The following is a 21464-nucleotide window of genomic DNA, read 5'->3' as shown; positions in this document are numbered from 1 at the left end:
TGTAAACATTATAAGCTTATGTTGTGCTACATGTCGCGCGGTAGAAAGCATAACATTGGGGCGGAGCCTAGAAACCTATCATGACGTCACAATGATGGCTTGATACTTCCATGCGTCCGGCAGTTGGATAGGTCATACACGCGGTAAGTTTACATAAGGTGAATCCCTTTCTTATCTGCTTTTATTACTTGGCTATGGTAATCATATCTAGCTTAACACTTGTCCATCTATCACATGCGTTCTAACCTTCCTCAAGAGCCTTTGATGGGCTACCTTGTCGAAAGCCTTGCTAAAGTATATCATAACTATTCTCATTTACTTTACCATAAAAAAAAAAAAAAAAAACTCAACAGGTTCATAAAAGCATAACTTCCCCCTTCATGAAGCCATGCTGTGACTCAAGCTTATCTTCAAGTAAATGATCCCTAATATTTCTCGCAATTACTAACTGCATTATTTAACCTAAAATTTAGGTAAAGCTAACAGGTCAGTAGTTCACTATTGATGTTTTATCTGCTTTCTTAAAGATGAGCTTTACATTCGTTTGCCTCCACATTACTGGCACTTTTCCTGAATCTACTGTTTTTTTAAGTATTAACTAGCGGTTTACTAATAACTTCTATGCATTATCTTAATACTCCATTATGAATGATACATAGCTGATGAATTTTTAAAATATTAGTAACATCATTTCATTTCATATTTTCTGCAACTGCCTTTTCCTATACAAATGAAAATTCAGTGAATATTTTACATGCGTCAACATAAATATCAATGATATTTCTTGCCTCACCATTGACAAACCGCTGGAGGACCTCAGGTTGGACGGGAGCTTCAGGCTCCAGCACCACGAATGCCCGCGGCATCTCCTCAAAGTCATCCTGACACACGCCAATCACCACAGCTTCAGCCACATGTGGGTGTTGTAGCAGCAAATCCTCCAGTTCAGACGGCTGTACCTGCAAATTATTGCCAAGAGGTAGGAATCTTTCTCTCTCTCTCTCTCTCTCTCTCTCTCTCTCTCTCTCTCTCTCTCTCTCTCTCTCTCTCTTTCTCTCTCTCTCTCTCTTAAAAGAAAATTTTATGATGAAAATAACACAGATATACAAAAATAAACTTGGTTGATAAAATAAAAAATGTTATCACTTTCATTTTATTTATTTATTCACTTATTTTTCCCTCACCTGAAAAGATGACTTAGTCTTGATGAGGTCTTTAATTCTGTCAGTCAAGTAGATCAAGCCCTGGCTGTCGTAATAGCCGTAATCACCCGTGTGAACCCAACCTTCAGCATCTATCATGGAGGAGGTAGCAGCCGAGTTGTTAGCGTAGCCGATCATTGTGGTGGGGCTCCGCAAACATATTTCTCCAGGCTCATCAGTCCCCAAGAGCTGCCCGCTACTTGGATCCACTACCTGCAGGTGTTAACTTCATTAATTCTATTCTGATATCATTTTAGTTGTTTTGAACATTTTGTAGCGGCGCCATATTCCCATGACGCTGCGGCGCCTTCCCTTTTTTCTTAAGCACTCAGTCATTCAATCATTCGGGTGAACAAGACACACACACACACACACACACACACACACACACACACACACACAGTATTCAATAATCATTTCACTTACTTAACTGTAAGATCTTTTCGACAATTTATTGAATATGGAAAAAAACTGTATACCTTAACTTCGAAGAAGGGCAAGACTTTTCCAATACAAAGGCTTTTCCAGTCCTGTGTAACAATGCAGCCGGTAGCAAAGGAGGCAACTTCCGTCATTCCCCATAAGTTGTATACTAATGCCTCCACCTGAAGTAAAAATAAAAGTTAACAAAATGCTTATTAACTGTTGTTTATCTTCATCATATGTCTAGTACAGGATTATCATTCCCTGTCACATTCTACCCACCGATCTTCAACCTTACCTCAAGTTCCAGCATCTTAGTTAAGCTGTTGCTTCGCTGATTAAAACGATAAAAAGCTAAGCGATCTGCACATTCATGCAACCCAACCCATTATAATAATCCACGCCTGCAGCCCACTCATGGAGATACTCACTTCTTTATTGCTTCCGATAACGAAAATAACATTTCCTTATGTAGCAGGAAAAATTATTCTCCATAACACCGAACCAAAGCATCTTCTAGTTCCAGGCGTTTCTTTGTAAACACGTTCACTAAATGTCTGCAGTGTTGCCCCACAGTACATTTGTCAGTTCACTCATACAATTCTTTACTGTCAAATTGTTGATTCCAACAATACGGAACTGCGTTTCACCATCAAACACAGATATCAGCAGGGATATTTATCCCTACGATCCAATTTGTAAACTATGTAAAGCTGCAAGACCACATACTTTAAAAATAACGAGTTGCATAGGGCTCCTTCCCTACATATCGCTTCCTGAAACCATTGCTGTCAGCGAATCAGCAAATCCAAAAAGCCCATGCAACATACATGATATTGATCTTTCTTCTAATCAAAATAAGTAATATTATATTATTTTTTTTAATATAGCAGATCTAACAAAATACGAGTATGTGCTATTCTCCACGGCCTAGAGCAATTGGTGCAATACCCTACTCGTATTCCTGACCGTCTTGGACATACGCCCAACATTCTTGACCTTTTCCTAACCTCTAATCCTCCTTATGCTGTTACCCTATTTTCCATGCTTCCATGTCAGAGACACATCTCTGTGTGCCAAGCGCATAACAGAGGTGATAGTGTCTGGCATGGAGGCGTACATTCCTCACCCTTTCTCTTGACTTAAACCTTCCAAACTTTGGTTTAACACAGCCTGTTATCGTGCTATACATGATAGAGAGGTGGTCCACAAAAGGTACTTGAGCCTTCCATCACCAGAATCTCGTGAACTTTATATTTCTGCCCGGGACCATGCCAAGTCTGTTATCAAACTAGCCAAAAATTCCTTCAATAATAGAAAGTGTCAAAATCTTTCAAGATCTAACTCATCTTCTGACTTCTGGCACCAAGCCAAAAACATTTCCAATAACGTTACTTCTTCATCTTTCCCTCCTTTATTTCAACCAGATGGCACCGCTGCTATCACATCTATTTATAAAGCTGAAATCTTCGCTCAAATCTTTGCTAAAAGCTCTATCTTGGACGATTCAGGGCTTCTTCCTCCCTCTCCTCTACCCTCTGATTACTTCATGCTACCTATTAAAATTTTTCATAATAATATTTTTTCATGCCCTCGCTGGCCTAAATCCTCGGATGGCGTATGGACCTGAACTGCGCCTCTGTGCTTGCACCTTGCATAGTCAACCTCTTTCAACTCTGTATGTCAACATTTACATTTCCTTCTTGTTGGAAGTTTGCCTACATTCAGCCTGTTCCTAAAAAGGGTGACCTTTCTAATCCCTTAAACTACCGTGCTATTGCTTTAATTTCCTGCCTATCTAACGTTTTTAAATCTATCCTCAAGAGGAAGATTCTTAAATGTCTATCGCTTCATAACCTATCTGATCATCAGTATGCGTTCCATCAAGGCCGCTCTACTGGCTTTCTTTACTTAATCTTGGTCATGCTCTTTTAGAGATTTTGGTGAAAGTTTTGCTGTTGTCTTAGACATCAAAAACTTTTCATAGAATCTGGCACAAAGCTTTGATTTCCAAACTACCCTCCTATGGCTTCTATCTATCCTTCTCTCCGAAACTTCATCTTAAGTTTCCTTTCTGACCGTTCTATTGCTGTTGTAGTAGACGGTCACTGTTCTTCTCTTAAATCTATTAACAGTGATGTTCCTCAGGCTTCTGTTCTGTCACCCACTCTCTTCCTGTCATTCATCAACGATCTCCTAAAGCAAACTTCTTGTTCTATCGACTCTTTCGCTTATGATACCATCCTGCACTTATCCACATCTTTTCATAGACGTCCAACACTTCAGGAAGTAAACAGTTCATGCAAGGAAGCTACAGAACGCCTAAGTTCATTTCTCTCTAAAATTTTTGATTGGGTAGAGCAAACTTGGTATTGTTCAATGCCTCAAAAACTCAATTCTTCCATCAGTTCAACACAACCTTCCAGACAATTATCCCCTCTTCTTCAACGACACTCAACTGTCCCTCTTTTCTATATTGAACATCCTCGGTCTGTCCTTTTCCTATAATCTAAACTGGAAACTTCACATCTGATCTCTAGCTAAAACAGCTTCCATGAAGTTAGGGGTTCCGAGACGTCTCCTCCAGTTTTTCTTACCCCCTCCCCCCAGCTCCTAACTCTGTACAAGGGCCTTATCCGTGTATGTATGGAGTATGCTTCACATGTCTAGGGGGTTCCATTCATACCGCGTTTTTAGACAGGGTGGAATCTAAAACTTTTCGTCACATCAACTCCTCTTCTCTAACTGATTGTCTTCAGCCTCTTTCTCAACGCCGCAATATTGTATCTCTTAATATCTTCTACTGTTATTTTCATGCTAACTGCTCTTCTGATCTTGCTAATTGCATGCCTCCTTTCCTTCCACGGCCTCGCTGCACAAGACTTTCTTCTTTCTCTCACCCTTATTCTGTCCATCTCTCTAATGCAAGAGTTAACCAGTATTCTCAGTCATTCATCTCTATCTCTGGTAAACTCTGGAACTCCCTACCTGCTTCTGTATTTTCATCTTATGACTTTAACTCTTTCAAGAGGGAGATTTCAAGACACTTATCCTTCAATTTGCTACTACCGCTTCGGACCCTATTCGGGGACCGGCATCTAATTTTTTTTTTTTTTCATGCCCTTGGCCGGTATCCCTCCTACATTAAGCATTAGTATTAGTATTGGTAGCAGCTAATGAGGAGTCAGCCACATGCGATGTCACTGCAAGGGGCGAAGCTAGCCTTCCCAGGACGGAATCAAGTACTTTTCGAAGTGATACGGCCGGTGTGGCAGTATGAAATGTCCGTGACACTTGTTCGTGGAGCGGGATGCAGTGAGTTGGTCTAAAAGCGTCCAAATGGAAGGTTGTATGTAAGCGGGCGATGTTGTTTGGTATGGTGAACTACGATATTTTGAATCACTCAGCACGATGTCTTGTAGGAAGTTCGATTTTATAGTTACACATTATCCTAATGCTCTAAAATTTACGTTAACGCTAATAATATTGTATCACAAATATTATTGTTACAAGATCACTGAGTACCAGAAATATTTTGATACTATTAAGGAAATATTAAAAGATTCTGGCTGACGTTCGTCATCTTTCGGTTGTAGCTAATTATCATTTCCTTTTTTCACTTCTTAAATATTACCATTGTATCGATTTCAAAAAAATACACCTTTCCTATTCATGAGGGTATAAACCTAACCCAACCTAGTTCTAATTTAAACTAGTCTATTGTTACAAAGTTATTTATCTATTATTATTATTGTAACGATTTCAAACAATTTTAAGACTCACTTTTCCTATTCATGAGAGTCTAAACCTAGCCCAACCTAATCCTAACCTAACTTAACCTAGCCTAAACCAGTTTAGCGTGTTCAAGAGTCGGGCGCCGGCCAGGTGCAAATGGGTGATGCAACGCACGTCTGGCAGTGAACACGGGATTCGGACACCCCGGACATTTCATTCTGCCACATCAGGTTGGCTGACGCGTCTGTTTTCGTGTGCGGCGCATGGTTGCCAGTTCTGTCCTTTTTGAGATCCGGCTGTCCTCGAGTTTTCACACACACACACACACACACACACTGTTCTGACCTCACACGGGCAGGACGTGTGACCCTTGGCGCTCTCGGGCAGCCTCGGCCAGCTTGTTGGCCTTCCCCTACCACTAGTAATAGCGACCTTAGTTTTGTTTTTGTTTCTGTTTTCAACTCTTAGCTTTTAGTTTTAGGCTCGCCCTGGTGAAACTCCTGTACTTGTGAACACATTTAGTGAGTGAGTGGTGACACATAAAGAACAATGGGTGCTCCAGTGCAAACGTACGAACGCAACTACCTCCTACGTCGCAGGCGAGGATCAGGTTACCCGCCGCCCAAAGTGATAAAGTGCCTTAAGACCCTGAAACTATTTCGGAACCGCGGGTCGAGGGGAGGGAAACAAGTGCGTCCCATCAAGGTTGTGACCTCAAGTGCCAGAGTTGACCGCAGGGTAGGGAAGAAGGAATACAGGCACATTTAAATACCTCTGATTTGGTACAGTTTACCCTCCCTCCTCTTATTCAATGCAACATCTTTAGCCAACAAAATGGACGAATTAATCGTGACGGTGAGTTCTACTTGTGCAGACATTGTGGCGGTTACTGAGGCGTGGCAGATTGTTCCTGAGGTGTGCTCAATGCAGGGCTACCAGCTCTACCATCACCTGCGGTCAGGACACAGGGGTGGTGGAGTGGCCGTTTTCTGCCGCTCTTCCCTCAGCCCCTCACACCTCCCTGTCGATATTCCGGCCGGTGTAGAGGCCCTGTGGGTGAGAGTCACGCCCCCCTGCCATCCCAGCAACACGGCCTCCATCATCGTGTGCGTCGTGTACCACCCTCCACGAGCCGCCACAGCACAGTTACTCACCACTCACATCATCGACACTGCTGATGCCCTGAGGGTGAAGTATCCTGCCGCCAAACTGGTCATCTGTGGGGACTTTAACAGATTAGATATCAACGATATTCTACACCAGCTACACCTCACCCAGGTCGTGGACTTCCCCACCCACCAGCAAGCCATCCTCGACCTTATACTGACAGACCTGGGCCAGCAGTACTCGCCCCCCAAACCGCTGCCTCCCATGGGACGGAGCACCTACCTCTCCATACTGTGGTCACCCACACCCACCACCTCGACCCCCCGGTCAGCCGTCACCAGGACCCACCGCCCCATGCCTGACTCAGCCATGAGGGAGTTTGGGCAGTGGGTGACACAACACCCGTGGACCGAGGTGCTGGATGTGGAGGACGTCCACTTAAAATGGCAGAATTACGTCACCACCACCACAGAGGCCTTCCACCACTACTTCCCAACCAAGAGCGTCACAACGCACCCTTCTGATGCTCCCTGGATGACACCCCGCATTAAAAGACTCATGCGTCAGCGGACCTGGGCGTTCCACTCCTGCCCGGTCCTTTACAGAAAACTAAGAAACAGAGTAATCAGGGAGATTAAGAATGCAAAGGCAAACTATTACCCAGACAAGATACACCACCTCAAGCTGACCAACAACAGACAGTGGTACGCTAAGATCAAAGCTTTGTGTGGCCTACAAAAGCACACTTCGTCTCTTCCTTGCACCTCACACCTTCCTGCTACTCTCGCGGCTCAGGAGATGAACGATCACTTTGCTGCTATCTGTCAAACCTTTCCTCCCCTCCACACCACTCTACTTCCTGCCTATCTTCCGGCCCCCTCTCATCCCCCCAGTGTCCAGGCGGTGGATGTTTTTAAGAGAATACTCAAATTCAAACCAAGATCCACCACACCCACTGACCTTCCTATAAAAATTTACAAGGAATTTGCTGTAGAGCTAGCACCACCGCTATGCTCAATAATAAACGCTTCACTCTCCCAACACTCTTGCCCCGAGGACTGGAAGACATCTTACGTCACCCCCATCCCCAAAACCTCCAGTCCACAGTCACTCAATGACCTCAGACCAGTCTCTATCACCCCCATCCCTAGCCTTATTTGTGAAGATTTTGTATATGACTGGGCCTACACCAAAATTTGTAATACCGTGGATATCAGACAGTTTGGAAATATTAAAGCCACCTCCACCTCCCATTACCTGACCAGCTTCCTTGAATTCATCCACAGCCACCTGGACAAGCGAAACACCTCTCTAGCTGTTGCTTTTGTGGACTTCAAAAAGGCTTTTGATCTTGTTGATCACACTGTTGTCATCAGCAAAGCAGTGAGTCTGGGTCTCCCTCCTAACCTGATAGCGTGGCTAGCCGACTTCCTCACAGGGAGGCGTCAGGCCGTTCGCTATCAGGGCTCTGTCTCTACTTTCCAACAGCTGACTTGTGGGGTCCCCCAGGGGACCAAGATGGGTCCTCTATGTTTCCTCCTCCTCATTAACGACGCCCTCACTGACACCCCCCATCGCTGGAAGTATGTGGACGACTGCACCGTGGGCGTCCCAGTTTCCACCAAGAACCCGGACTACTCGCCACTGCAAGCGATCCTGGAGCGACTGCAGACGTGGACGGAGGAGAGCAGGATGACCATCAACCACAACAAAACTGTGGTGATGCATTTCTGTACCTCCTCTGTACCAGTGCCCCCTCCCCAGCTCTCAGTGGGCCCTCACCCCCTCCAGGTAGTCCGATGTGCCAAGCTCCTCGGAGTCACGGTGGACGACCAGCTGACCTGGAAGCAGCATGTCGCCAGCACCATAAGATCAGCTACCTACAGGCTGTACATGCTGCGCAGACTCAGGTCGCTGGGGACGCCGACAGATGAGTTAAGGGGGGTGTATCTTACTTTCATCCTCCCCAAACTCATGTACGCCTCCCCAGCGTGGTCCTCCTCCCTCACACAAACTCAACAGCTACAGTTGGAGAGTGTGCAGAAAAGGGCGTGCAGGGTCATCCTTGGCCCTGCATACACCACCTATGAAGAAGCCCTGAAGGCGCCACGTACGGACCGGTACAGACTCAGTGCGATTCCCACCATGGTGCGAGCCATCAATCAATAGTCTCTTCTAGATTTGACTTACCTTTAGGATTAATGTCAAGTATTTCCCCACCCCCAATGTACATTTTCAGTTTGTTGACTGCCTAAAGAATAAACCGTTTATTATTATTATTATTTTATTACACACACACAAAAAAAAAAAAAAAAAAAAAAAAGCAGTGAGAAAAGAAGGGGGCAGCATAAGGAGAAGGACTAGAGGTTACGAAAACTTATTGAAAGACGAATAATTTACGTTTGTCCTTTTCCGTCTTTTCGTAACAAGTTCACTACTCGTACGTCTGACAACCATGGCTGTGCGGCGCGTCGGTTGGAGTCGATAGTGAGCTAGCCACCGATTGAGACAGAATTGGATACCATAGGGAGTGATACTTGTGGTATACATACGAGTGGGATAAAAAGTATTGTGCTTTACTATATTAGTTATTTTTATTTGGCACTACGGTAGGCCATAATCTGGGCGGGTCTACATAATGTTTAAGAGGGTGTGAGTTGCCCAGTAACTCCTTACTCCTGCCGTGTGTGAGCGGTCACACCCATGTGCAGATAAGTTTGTCTCATGTTTGTCTTGGTGTCTTTTTTTGTCTTTGTATAGAAAAAACACCTGATCTCTCTCTCCCTTTCTGCATAAGTGCAGTGTATGTGTGTGTGTGTGAGCATTCGTGTATGTTGTGTCCTTGTTAAATGCTACTAATGTCTTGGCTCGCATTTGGCATAAGACGACTGTATAATATTTGAACCAGGTTACAGTTGTTTAGTTTCTCCCTGGATTTTGGAGGGGGAAGTCTGTCTGGGAAATCTAGAAGATTTTATATATATATATATATATATATATATATATATATATATATATATATATATATATATATATATATATATATATATATATATATATATATATATATATATATATATATATATATATATATATGGCAAGAGTGTATAATCTTTTTGGGTGTAGATGGTTTCCTTACTTAGGGTGGTGGTCCGATGGGATATTATACCACAATCTGTGGATTGCTGTGTTATCTGTGCTCCCTAACACTTGGCTAATTAATTCTTTCTCAGCTTCCCTGTTGGTGATAGTTGTTGGCGACCAGTAGGTACCTAGATTTGGGCCCCACATTAGAAGGAGCTAGTCTAGGAAAACTGATCCGATTGTAATGGCAGCTGTGAGAGGGGGAGGGTTGGCAATATCTGATCCTAACAATACATATATATTTACATATATATGGTCAACCAGATAAACAGAATATCTTTTTGATCTCATTCAACTTTTAGTATACAAATACAAAGCAGTTTTACAGTCGACTATACACATCAGTTTATATCCAGCAATCAGAGAGAGAGAGAGAGAGAGAATCAAGTCCAGAAAAAAAAAATTAAAGCAAAGTTTTGCAATGAAGCATACATTTTGATAGGACATCTACTTGATATTATTACTATTTCTTTTTTTCGGTTTTACATCCTGTTTCAATAAGTCTAGTCTAGTCTAGTATGATGCCTCTTGAAGAAGGACTTTTGATTTTCCATTTGAGAACACCCTGAGTGGATGCCCTTCTTATCTTCTGACTGTGGTCAGGATTCGAACCCGTGCACCTGAGAACCCCTCGCCTCCAAAGAGCGCGTGGTTCCGCTATACCACGGCGGCCTCACTTGATATAATGCAGATTATTTGTTGTCTTTTCTCACCTTTTTTTTGAAATCCTTCAGAACGTGCTCTGAAAGGGAAATTCCACCACTAGTGACGAGTTTCAGGGAAGACAAGTCATGTTCCTCGGCCGGTGATTCTGCGATCATTTTCAGATGGAGTGGAGTAAAGATTGCCAAAGTCACCTGTAGGAAAATCATTGCTGGTCATTGTGGTTCACATTTAATAGTCAAATAATCAATATATACATACATACACACACACACACACACACACACACACACACACACACACACACACACACACACATATATATATATATATATATATATATATATATATATATATATATATATATATATATATATATATATATATATATATATATATATATATATATATATATATATATATATATATATATATATATATATATATATATATATATATATATATATATATATATATATATACACACACACACACACACACACACACTGTATTTGACGGCATATAGGACGCACGGACATATACGACGTATCCCCATCTCAGCAGGTCAGATTCTGGAGAAAAAAAAAAAAAAAGTTTTAGTGTATTTACATAAGAAATAAGGGAAGCTGCAAGAAGCGACCAGGCTTACACGTGGCAGTCCCTGTATGAAACACACCTACCTATTTCCATCTGCTATCCTCATCCATAAACTTGTCTAATCTTCTCTTAAAGCTCTCTAGTGTCCTAGCACTAACTACATGATTACTGAGTCCGTTCCACTCATCTACCACTCTATTTGAGAACCAATTTTTTCCTATCTCCTTCCTAAACCTAAATTTTTCAAGCTTGAACCTGTTATTTCTTGTTCTACCCTGGTTGCTGATCCTAAGAATTTTGCTTACATCTCCCTTGTTATAACCTTTATACCACTTAAAGACTTCCATCAGGTCCCCTCTTAACCTACGTCTCTCTAAAGAATGTAAATTTAACAGCTTCAACCTCGCCTCGTAAGGGATACTCATCATCCCCTGTATCCTTTTAGTCATTCTCCTCTGTACTGATTCTAATAGACCTACATCTTTCCTGTAATGTGGGGACCAGAACTGCACCGCGTAGTCTAGATGAGGTCTGACCAGCGCCAAGTATAACTTTAATATTACTCCCGGTCTTCTACTTTTAACACTCCTAAAAATGAATCCTAGTACCCTATTTGCCTTGTTTCTGGCTTCTATGTATTTAAGCACATATTGTTGAAAGCAATTTAGCAGCACATTACACAAGCACAAAACATTGCTGTATAAAAGGAAATTGGTAGTACAGACAAGCAACAAGCATAAGCAAAATATCTCAATAGTATTGTAATTGTAAAACATTGCAAATGAAAAATTAATAAATAAATAAATAAATAAATAAATAAATAAAAATAACTAAAGCAGAAAACACTGTAAAAACAGTTTAGCTATTGGTGTAGCCTAAAAAACAAGCTGGTAGTACAGACATACAAAGCAATCACAATAGTAATAAAACATTGAAACCTAAAATAAAGCCAGCAATGCATAAAATAATAAATAAAGCAGAATCCATCTCATAAAAACAATCTACCACTACACTTGAACATAAACCAAAACACAGTAAGAAAATACGGAAACACTTTAATCATCTTCATAACCAGAAAAGTCTTCATTATCTTCAATCCCAAAAAAAGTCTTTATCATCTTTGTCACTACTGCTGGAATCACTGACTTCAAATAACGCATAATCAGCAGGTATTTGCTGTGCAACAGAAGTTTTTTGTAGGCATTGATAAGCCCTGCGGTTTCATAAACCTATAACACCAACCTTCTGTTCCTGCAAAGTTCTGCATTCCTCGTTAACCTGGCCTCATGAATTACCATTTTGATTGAAACACTTCTCCATGAATTTATCTCATTTGTCAGGCACGTTTTTCTGTCAACCTCAAGTTCTAATAAGTGTGGGGCTAAGCAACGAAGGTTATGTTTAACTTTTCTTTGCGCGCTCGGTCTTGCTGGCGCCAGATACGTATAATTTTTTTCCGTAGGTGGTGGCCCAAAAACCCTTGCTGCTGCTCTATTGCCATGCTCATCGTTTGTAGGAGATTGTGTAGCTCGATCTTTTTCCTCCTGCTGCCATAACGGTGAGGGTGTTGGTGTGTTTTGTTATGATCATCGTCAAATGGCTGCTAGCATCGTTAGGGTTCCGATCAGCTGACGCATAAACATGCGTCACAACCTCACAGGTTAGATTGCTTTAATTTTTACGATAATTTGTTTTTAAAGTAATAATATTGGTAATAATGATGATAATAATAATAATAATAATAATAATAATAATAATAATAATAATAATGATAATACCAGGAATAAAATAATGATACATGGAGTAAGGGAAAGTAGAAGTTAGGTTAGTGAGCGTCAGGGAGATGATTAGCCTACGGGAGGTTTTCACTTCACATATTGGACGCAGGAGTATTTTTTTTTTTTTTGCCAAAAATTAGGGAAAAAGGTGCTTTCTATATGCCGTCAAATACGGTATAAATAAATAAATAAATAAATAAATAAATAAATAAATAAATATATATATATATATATATATATATATATATATATATATATATATATATATATATATATATATATATATATATATATATATATATACTGTTCTAATATATATATATTAGAACAGTTCCGAGTTATAGAACTGCAACGTATCACCTTCACAGAAGGCATCATCAGGCTAAGACAAAACAAAAGAATAATAAAAGTACAAAGACAAAATCATAAAATATTACGCTAGGGGCAAAAGTGAAAACAAAATACCAACCAAAAGGGGACAGGCAGGCAAGCATTGAAAAAAAAAAAAAAAAAAAAAGATAAAATAACCTATCAGTAGCAGCTTATTCTTGACAAAAATAAATAAATAAATAAATAAAATAAAATAAATAAATTAACATAAATAAATAAAATACTAAATAAATAGAGCAAAATAAGGGTATACAAACTTTGTGTTCCCTCGCGTGTGGTGTGTTGGACCGACAGAGTGACGGTGTAAGAACTAGATTAGTTATGAATCCGGATCCTCAAAGCTCCGAGCAGAGTTTATAAAATATAATTATGATCATGATACGTGGTTATTTGATTCAGGTTTCAGGTGTTTAATGTACATATTTTAACGTTTGTATGTGCGCCAGCTTTATGTAATATACTAAAATCCTCCGAAAACGGATGATGCTGTGTATGTGAATGTGTTTTTTTTATTGATGAAAAAGGTGGATGAGCTGTTTCTGTATACGTATTGAAGAACCTTTATGTTCACTTTTGTTCACCGTTCACTTTATGTTCACTTATGTGTTAGTTTCCTCATGGTTTCTCCAATATAATGAGTCTTGCAACTCAAACAAATAAATTCATAAATGATATTAGAGATAAGTCCAATAAGAATACTGTCTTTGAATTAAATAGTGTGAGGATATTGTGTTTTAAGTATGGTAGTCGAGCTAAGATGATCATAGTAAGGTAATTTTATGTATTTCTTGTGTGTCATATGCGTGTTATTAGAGGAAGGCTGACTAAATTTTATTTCTAAAGAACAGTAGATAGTATTATTGATAGTATTATTGATGATGCTTCTTCAACGAAATCATAAGAATTTCTTAAGGTGAACTTATTTGACGTTAGCAGTTCTAGCATGAGGACGAAATATTTAGCTAATTTATTAATGGTGCAAGAAATAGGCCTAATAGAGTTGCCGACTTTGCGAGTTTTCGGATGGTCATAAAGGATGCCTGAAAACGAACCACTTATGGCCTTAGAAAAATTCATGAAGTCGGCAACCCTATTAGGCACATTCTTAGCACCATTAATACATTTAATTATAAAATTAGATAAATATTTCGTCCTCATGCTAAAACCACTAACGTCAAATAAGTTTACCTTAAAAAATATGATTTCGTCAAAGAAATAAATAATTTAGAAGCTCAATTCTGTCATGGCTAGTTTTGATATTAGGTCACTTTTCACAAATATTCTTGATGATCATTAAGATAATTTATAAAGAACTATTTACTTTAATTATACTTAAAAAAAAAAAATCTATTAGCCTATTAGACTTGGCAATTAAAGACTCCCCCTTCTTGTTCAGCAATAAACTATATGTCCAAGTTAACGGTGTGGCTATGGGTTCTTGCCTTGGCCCCACTCTTGCTAATACATTTTATATCATGAAACCAAATGGTTATACGAATGTCCTAGTAAATTTAAATCTATGCTTTACTGAAAATATGTTGATTACACCTTTGTTTTACTTACACATCTTATTTACACACTCTCAGCACATTCCTAAATTTCTAAGTTACTTAAATTCAAAACACCCTAATATTGAATTCACGTGCGACACGGAACACTTTTTTTTTTTTTATGTAGGAGGGACACTGGCAAAGGACAACAAAAATCCAATAAATATATATAAAAAATAAAAAAAAAGCCCACTTAGATGCCAGTCCTAGAAAAAGGTCCAATGCGGTAGTAAAAAAAATGAAGGATAAGTGTCTTGAAACCTCCCTCTTCAAGGAATTCAAGTCACAGGAAGGTGGAAGTACAGAAGCAGGCAGGGAATTCCAGAATTTACCAGAGAAAGGGATGAATGATTGAGAATACTAGTTAACTCTTGCATTAGAGAGGACAGAATTGGGGTGAGAAAAAGAAGAAAGTCTTGTGCAGCGAGGCTGCAGTAGGAGGGGAGGCACGCAGTTAGCAAGATCAGAAGAGCAATTAGCATGAAAATAGCGGTAGAAGATAGCTAGAGATGCAACATTGCGGCGATGACAGAGAAGCTGAAGACAGTCAGTTAGAGGAAAGGAGTTGATGAGACGAAAAGCTTTGGATTCCATCCTGTCTAGAAAAGTGGTATGAGTGGAATTCCCCGAGACATGTGAAGCATACTCCATACATGGACGGATAAGGCTCTTGTACATAGCAGCTGGGTGGGGCGGGGGGGGGAGGAGGTGAGAAAAACTGGCGGAGACGTCTCAGAACGCCTAACTTCATAGAAGCTGTTTTAGCTAGAGATGGAGTGTGAAATTTCCAGCTCAGATTATAACTAAAGGATAGACCGAGAATGTTCTGTGTAGAAAAGGGGGGACAGTTGAGTGTCATTGAAGAAGAGGGGGATCGTTATCTGGAAGGTTGTGTCGAGTTGATAGATGGAGGAATTGAGTTTTTGAGGTATTGAACAATACCAAGTTTGCTCTGCCCCAATCAGAAATTTTAGAAAGATCAGAAGTCAGGCATTATGTGGCTTTTCTGCATGAAATGTTTATTTCCTGAAGGGTTGGACGTCTATGAAAAGACGTGGAAAAGTGCAGGGTGGTATCATCAGCGTAGGACTGGATAGGACAAGAAGTTTGGTTTAGAGGTGTCAGGCAGGACTGTGTAATGCAATATCTCCAACCGCTCTCAATATTTCAATCATAAAGCCATCGCTTCCTGATGCCTTTCCTCTCTTCATATACTTCATTACTCACCTGCGCTCTCCAAAATTTGTAGGCTTTCTTTTTCATTGGCCGCACCATCCATCTCTGATGTCTCATCATCAAACAGCTCTCCTACGTATTCGCTCTTTCTTTTTCCAACTTCTTCCGATTCCATCACTTCTGTTCCATCGTTCTTTTTTGCAGCACAGCCTTTCCGTCTTTGAATCAGTTTCTTTATCTTTCCATACCTCGAATGTTGATGCATTCTGCATAGTTCCTCCACCTTGTCACACTGTTCATCCAGCCATTCCTTTTTTTCTATTGTATTCTCTATGTATCTCCCTATTTTTAATCTCATACGGCACTTTGTCTCGGCGTTTTAGCTGTCTTCACTCTTCCATCATCTTCAAAGTTATTTTTGTCACCCATGGATTCTTCTTTCTTCGCCGGCTATCCGAAAGAACCTCTTATGCTCCTTGTCATATCACCTCTGTCAAAAAGTTCCACTGCTCCTCAGGACCATCATCACTTACTTCTGTCTCTAATACGACATATCTATTCTGAACCTCCACCTCATACTTGTTCATCGCCACATCTTTTCCCAGTAATTCAACATTTTTCTTTGGTGTATTCTTTGGTTTTCGTAGAATTCTTTAGTACTTCATGAAAAGTGCCATTCAGTCACAACTTTCATAAAAAGTAAGTCTTTGTTGTAAATTACTGCAGAAAACTTACGTTATCAATTAGATTAATCTTATAATTATTTATCAATCTTATTTTTCTAAGAAATAATATAGTATATTAAGGCATTACTCCGAATATTAAGTACATAATTATCCTATGTTTGTATGAATTGTGTGAATGTGACGGTAAAGCAAGCGGGCAGCAATCCTTCCTTGATGACATCCTGGTTGCTACTGTTGGGCATATCCTGTTGCAAAAATGCCAAAAGCAGCAACTCCCTTGGGCAACACTCACGAGCAACATGCAACACGAAAATCAAGTTGCGGCAATGTGTTGCGCAACATGAACCCCTAGTCTGGACAGGCCTTAATTGCATTGTACTGTTGTAGGTTTTGTGTGTTTAGGCGTTGTGAGCGTTGTGTCCTCTTTAACTGCTACTGGTCTTGGGACCCACAGCCTTGAGTGGGGCAGACCAAGGGAATGTATTCGGCAAGACTTCAGCTATCTGTCCTCTCCCTGGGCTCTGCCGGCTGTATCGTGTGAGCTGTTTTCTGACCAGGGCGTATAATACTCGTATCTTTATTGGACGCGGTTTGATTTTTTTTTTTTTTATTGTGGGCGGTTGTAAAACAGGGTATTGTACCGTGATCTGTAAGTTGTTTATACTGTCTCCCTAGCACAAAGCTAATTAGTTCTTTCTCAGCTTAAGGAATTAAGTTTGCGTTCATTATACTCCCTTGCCTGTAGGTGGGTTAAACAGGATGACGATCTATTGGGTCTGGATATTTGGTAGCGACTTGTAGGTGCCTGTTCACGCCCTGCAATAGGCCATGAGGAACATAATGTACGGATAAGCAGTTTCCAGTCAGTGGCAACCTTGAGAGGACCTGTATCTGGTCATAACAGAATTGGTGACCTCGGGAAGATTGTTGGAAACTCCAGTAGTTATATGGGAGAAACAGTTTAGTGTTGTTTGTTTGTTTTCATTGTGTGTCAGTGTTCAGCGGAAGAAAAAGATGATAGCAGGGATGGCTTGCGACCTGAGTCCTCTGCCTCTGCAGGAAGTGACAGTGTAGATCTGGCACAGTTTGGTGTGCGGACACCCAGCTCCATAAATAGTGTACATGGCCCTGCTAGCCTACCCACAGTATTGGAGGAAAGCATGTCTGAGATGAGGTTTAAGTTGGAGATGAGAAGGATGGAGATGGAGGAGGCTAGAGTACCTAAAAGGCTCGAGCTGGAAGCCGAGAACGAGAGAGAATTGAAGAGACTTGAATTGGAGGAGGCAGAGGAGAGAAAATTGAGAAGATTTGAGTTGAAAGCTGAAGCTGAGGCAAGAAGATTGAAGGCTAAGGAGGCTAGAGAAGCCAAGAGGCTTAAGGCCGAGGAGGCCAGATTGCTTCCAGCAGAAAAGGAGAAGGCGAGAATTTATGAGAGGCAGGAGTATTTGAGTCGGAGAAGACTGACAGGTTAACTCTCCTCGCGGTATGCGGAGAGAAGTGGTAGAAAATACAGTGGAAAGCCTGATGGTAAAAAGTTTGAAGTTGATACCAGTTTTATGGAAAGATGGCAGAATGTTTGAGGAGATTTGAGAAGAACGCAGCCAAAACAGACTGATCTCAGGAACGTGGAGTAAGCCTTTGCTGCTAATATGTTGAGAGGCAAGTCGCTAGAAGTACATGACAGGACGTCAGTAGAAGAGTTTAAGACTGACATTCTGAGAGCATATGAATTGCGGCTTGAGGCCTTAAAGTTACAACCTAGAGCGGCTAAAAAGGCCTAGTGACATTTATCTTGATTGTGCTCGCTACTCAATGAGGTATTTGAAAGATGAATGAATTAAAGGTCATGGTGATGGAGCAATTTGTTAATGTGGTCAAGAAGGAACTTGTACTAATGCTCCGAGAGAGAGAGAGAGAGAGAGAGAGAGAGAGAGAGAGAGAGAGAGAGAGAGAGAGAGAGAGAGAGAGAGAGAGAGAGAGAGAAAAGGGCTTAAAAACCTGAAGGAGGCGGCTGCATGTGCCGCATGTTAGCTCATCGGCTTGAAGGAGACAGACTGAGAGCATGCTGCACAGCACTTTCAAATATAATATGCAGCCCTTGTGTCACTGTAAAAATATTGGGCACCTATAATTCAATAGTCCTAAGTTAGTGACTGCCACGGCTTCTGAGCCGTGGTGGTCACTAACATTTCATACTCTTTTCTAAGTAAATAAGTCTACATTTATAAATTTGCCGCTTTGGTTTGTTTTATTTTGTTAGGTAGTAATAATTATACACCTACAAATGATGTCTCGAACATTTTCATCACACCGTGGATGTTGAACTGGTGAAATGAGCAGATATGATCTGGATCCATAAGTTAAAAGTAAGGTAAATTTATATAAGTACACCCGTCTAATATTTTTGGAGAAAACCACATTTTTTCTGATAGATTCTAATGTGCTCTGAATAAATCAAGCTTCCGTTTCCACCGGAAATCAACTAACTTAGCCGGAAGGACTCCGTTTTTTTGTCTTCCAGAATGTCTTTTCTGGCTTCACAGAGTTCAAGCAATAATAATTAATAATAATAATATATTATTAAGATAAATTTACATAAGTACACCCGTATAACGTTTTCGGACGAAACTGCATTTTTCTGGCAGATTTTGATATGCCTTGAACGAATCAAGTATCCGTTTCCGCCGCAAATCAACCTAGTCGGGTGGTGGGCTCTTTTTTTTTTTTTTTTTTTGTTTTCCTGTTTTTTTTTTTTTTTTTTTTTTTTTTTTGCTTCATAGACTTCAAGTAAGTTTTTTCCCCATTATATGAAGATGTGAAATAGATGTTAGCGCAGCTGAGGAGACACGTCGAATGGCACAAAAATGCAAACACTAACAAAAGTACCAACTTTGCCGCGTTTCACAATTGTGAAAGTGCCACGTGACACAATTTTCATCTTTAAGCATAAGAAAAAATTGTGTAAGCCATATGTGGTGTGTATCGGTAACATAATTGTGAAGTGTCACACTTCGTGTTCAAACATACGGACGTTAGGCTTGTCCTTGAGTCTATGTGGTGGTTGACTGCACAAGAGCAGAGCAACCACAAGAAGCACATGACTGTTACGAGTGTTGCTGAGAGTGAGGCCGGAGTGTTTGGCTTAGTTCGTCATACCTAGCTAACAGTCGATAACCAAGCAAGAATTCTCTCCCGAGAAAGCGAAATGATGGTTGATCAATACCAAACGAGCGAGGATGAAATGTTAACGGGTTGCATCTATTTGTGTGTGTATGTTCTACCGGAATTTTCACGGTAACTGCTCTTCCGATCTGTCTAATTGTATGCCTTTCCTTCTCCCACGAACTCGCTCCACAAGATTACTTTTACCACTGTTCTGTCCTCCTCCCTAATGCAAGAGTTAACCAGTATTTGCAATCTTTCATTCCTTCCACTAATAAACAAAAGTTTCCTGCCTGATTCTGTATTTCTCTCCTTTTTAAGTTTTCATCATTATTATTTCATCTTATATTTACTGCCTTATTATCTTAAAATAAATATCATTCAAGACTGTCTTTTATTCATAAAATTCAAGAGTAAAGTCACGACTGATGAAACAGAAACACGATGCTTACAGTGTGTTGTGGCAAGGTTAGTGTGGGTGAAGAGAGTGGTGGACAGCTCTCTTGGCACCACTTTTTTGATTGATTATTGAAATTGATGATTATTGTATTCTGTTTCAAGCCAGACTACAAAATCATAATATTGATATGTAGATGAAATGTATCGGATTTGCTTAGATAAATTATGTTCTGCGTTTCTGCAATGTAGAGAAACACTGTGCTTTGATTGTTGACGTGTTTGTGTTAAGATTCATAAATGGATTGTTATTTTCATACCTGGTGATCCTGTATTGTCCTCAACATGGCGCTGCTGCTAACATGAGGTAAAAGGACAACCTTCCCGCCAAACATCAAGGAGGCAAAAAGAAAGAAGTGCGAGTATATGTGGCTCAATGACGTAACCAAGAGACAAGTTGAATTAGTAGACTCCGATGTACCCAACCACTCTTGAACGTCTGCCAAATATCTGTGGAGAACAAATATTGATGATCGTAAATGTATACAGAAGATAAATGAAAGGAATTTAAAAACTGCAGTTGCCGTCAAAAGAAAAAAAAAAAAAAAAAAAAAAAAAAAAAAAAAAAAAATATATATATATATATATATATATATATATATATATATATATATATATATATATATATATATATATATATATATATATATATATATATATATATATATATATATATATATAATAATGTGAATGAAAAGTAGTAAGTCCTCAAAACGGAAAGCCAAGAATCCTCGATCACTAATACAGAGTGTTTTGGATATTCCGTCTCCTGTCATGAAACATCCGAGTATGCTATGGCTTATGTTATACCCAAACTTTCTCTAGAAAAAAAAAATCATAGAAGCATAGAAGAATATCCAGTAGCAAGCAAACGAAATAATAGGCAGTCTGGCAGTTACTTGATACATGTTCCAAAAGCTTGAAAGTCACTAATATGATTTTTTTTTTTCTTATGAGAGGAGCTCAGTCCATGAGTAGATGCAAAAGCACAATAAAGCAAGGTTTTCAAGAGTTTGCCATAGTAAGACGGAGATAAGGTCAGACCATTTTGAATTGAGTGTTAAGGTGTTGTCCTTTCTGGGGATTTCCCGGTCTATGGCGCTGCCAAACCTTGTGTTAGGCAATGACGCTATGTAACACGATTTTCGTCTTTGACAAGCAAGTGTTACTTTCCAACTCTTTTCATTACAAAACAATAGGAAATGTCAATTATTCCTGTCAAACTTTGTTTTTGTGGCTTTTATTTATTTATTTATTTTTTATTTTATTTTATTTTATTTTTTTTTTGCCCCAAAAATATCTTAATTTCACCATTTTTCCAGATGCTGTCACAGAGAACCCTTGTCTTTACGAATTGATCACATATGTAGCAGAATGCATCTGGAGAGTGATTGC

General features: G+C 39.9%; 1 protein-coding gene across 2 annotated transcripts in view; it reads right to left on the bottom strand.

The window, feature by feature from the left end:
* LOC135092733 (uncharacterized) overlaps positions 1 to 21464 on the bottom strand; it is a 94283-nt gene that overhangs the window by 3322 nt on the left and 69497 nt on the right. For both annotated transcript variants that reach the window (XM_063991388.1, XM_063991389.1), the window contains exons 6-10: positions 20330 to 20519; positions 10325 to 10468; positions 1682 to 1807; positions 1185 to 1415; positions 794 to 959 (exon numbers count right to left, since the gene is read on the bottom strand). In XM_063991388.1, the coding sequence (XP_063847458.1) occupies positions 794 to 959; positions 1185 to 1415; positions 1682 to 1807; positions 10325 to 10468; positions 20330 to 20519 (857 nt within the window). The remainder of the gene's footprint in view (positions 1 to 793; positions 960 to 1184; positions 1416 to 1681; positions 1808 to 10324; positions 10469 to 20329; positions 20520 to 21464) is intronic.

Source organism: Scylla paramamosain, chromosome 40 (assembly GCF_035594125.1).
Source record: "Scylla paramamosain isolate STU-SP2022 chromosome 40, ASM3559412v1, whole genome shotgun sequence".
NCBI lineage: Eukaryota > Metazoa > Arthropoda > Malacostraca > Decapoda > Portunidae > Scylla > Scylla paramamosain.
This window is presented reverse-complemented; position numbering and strand designations above follow the sequence as displayed.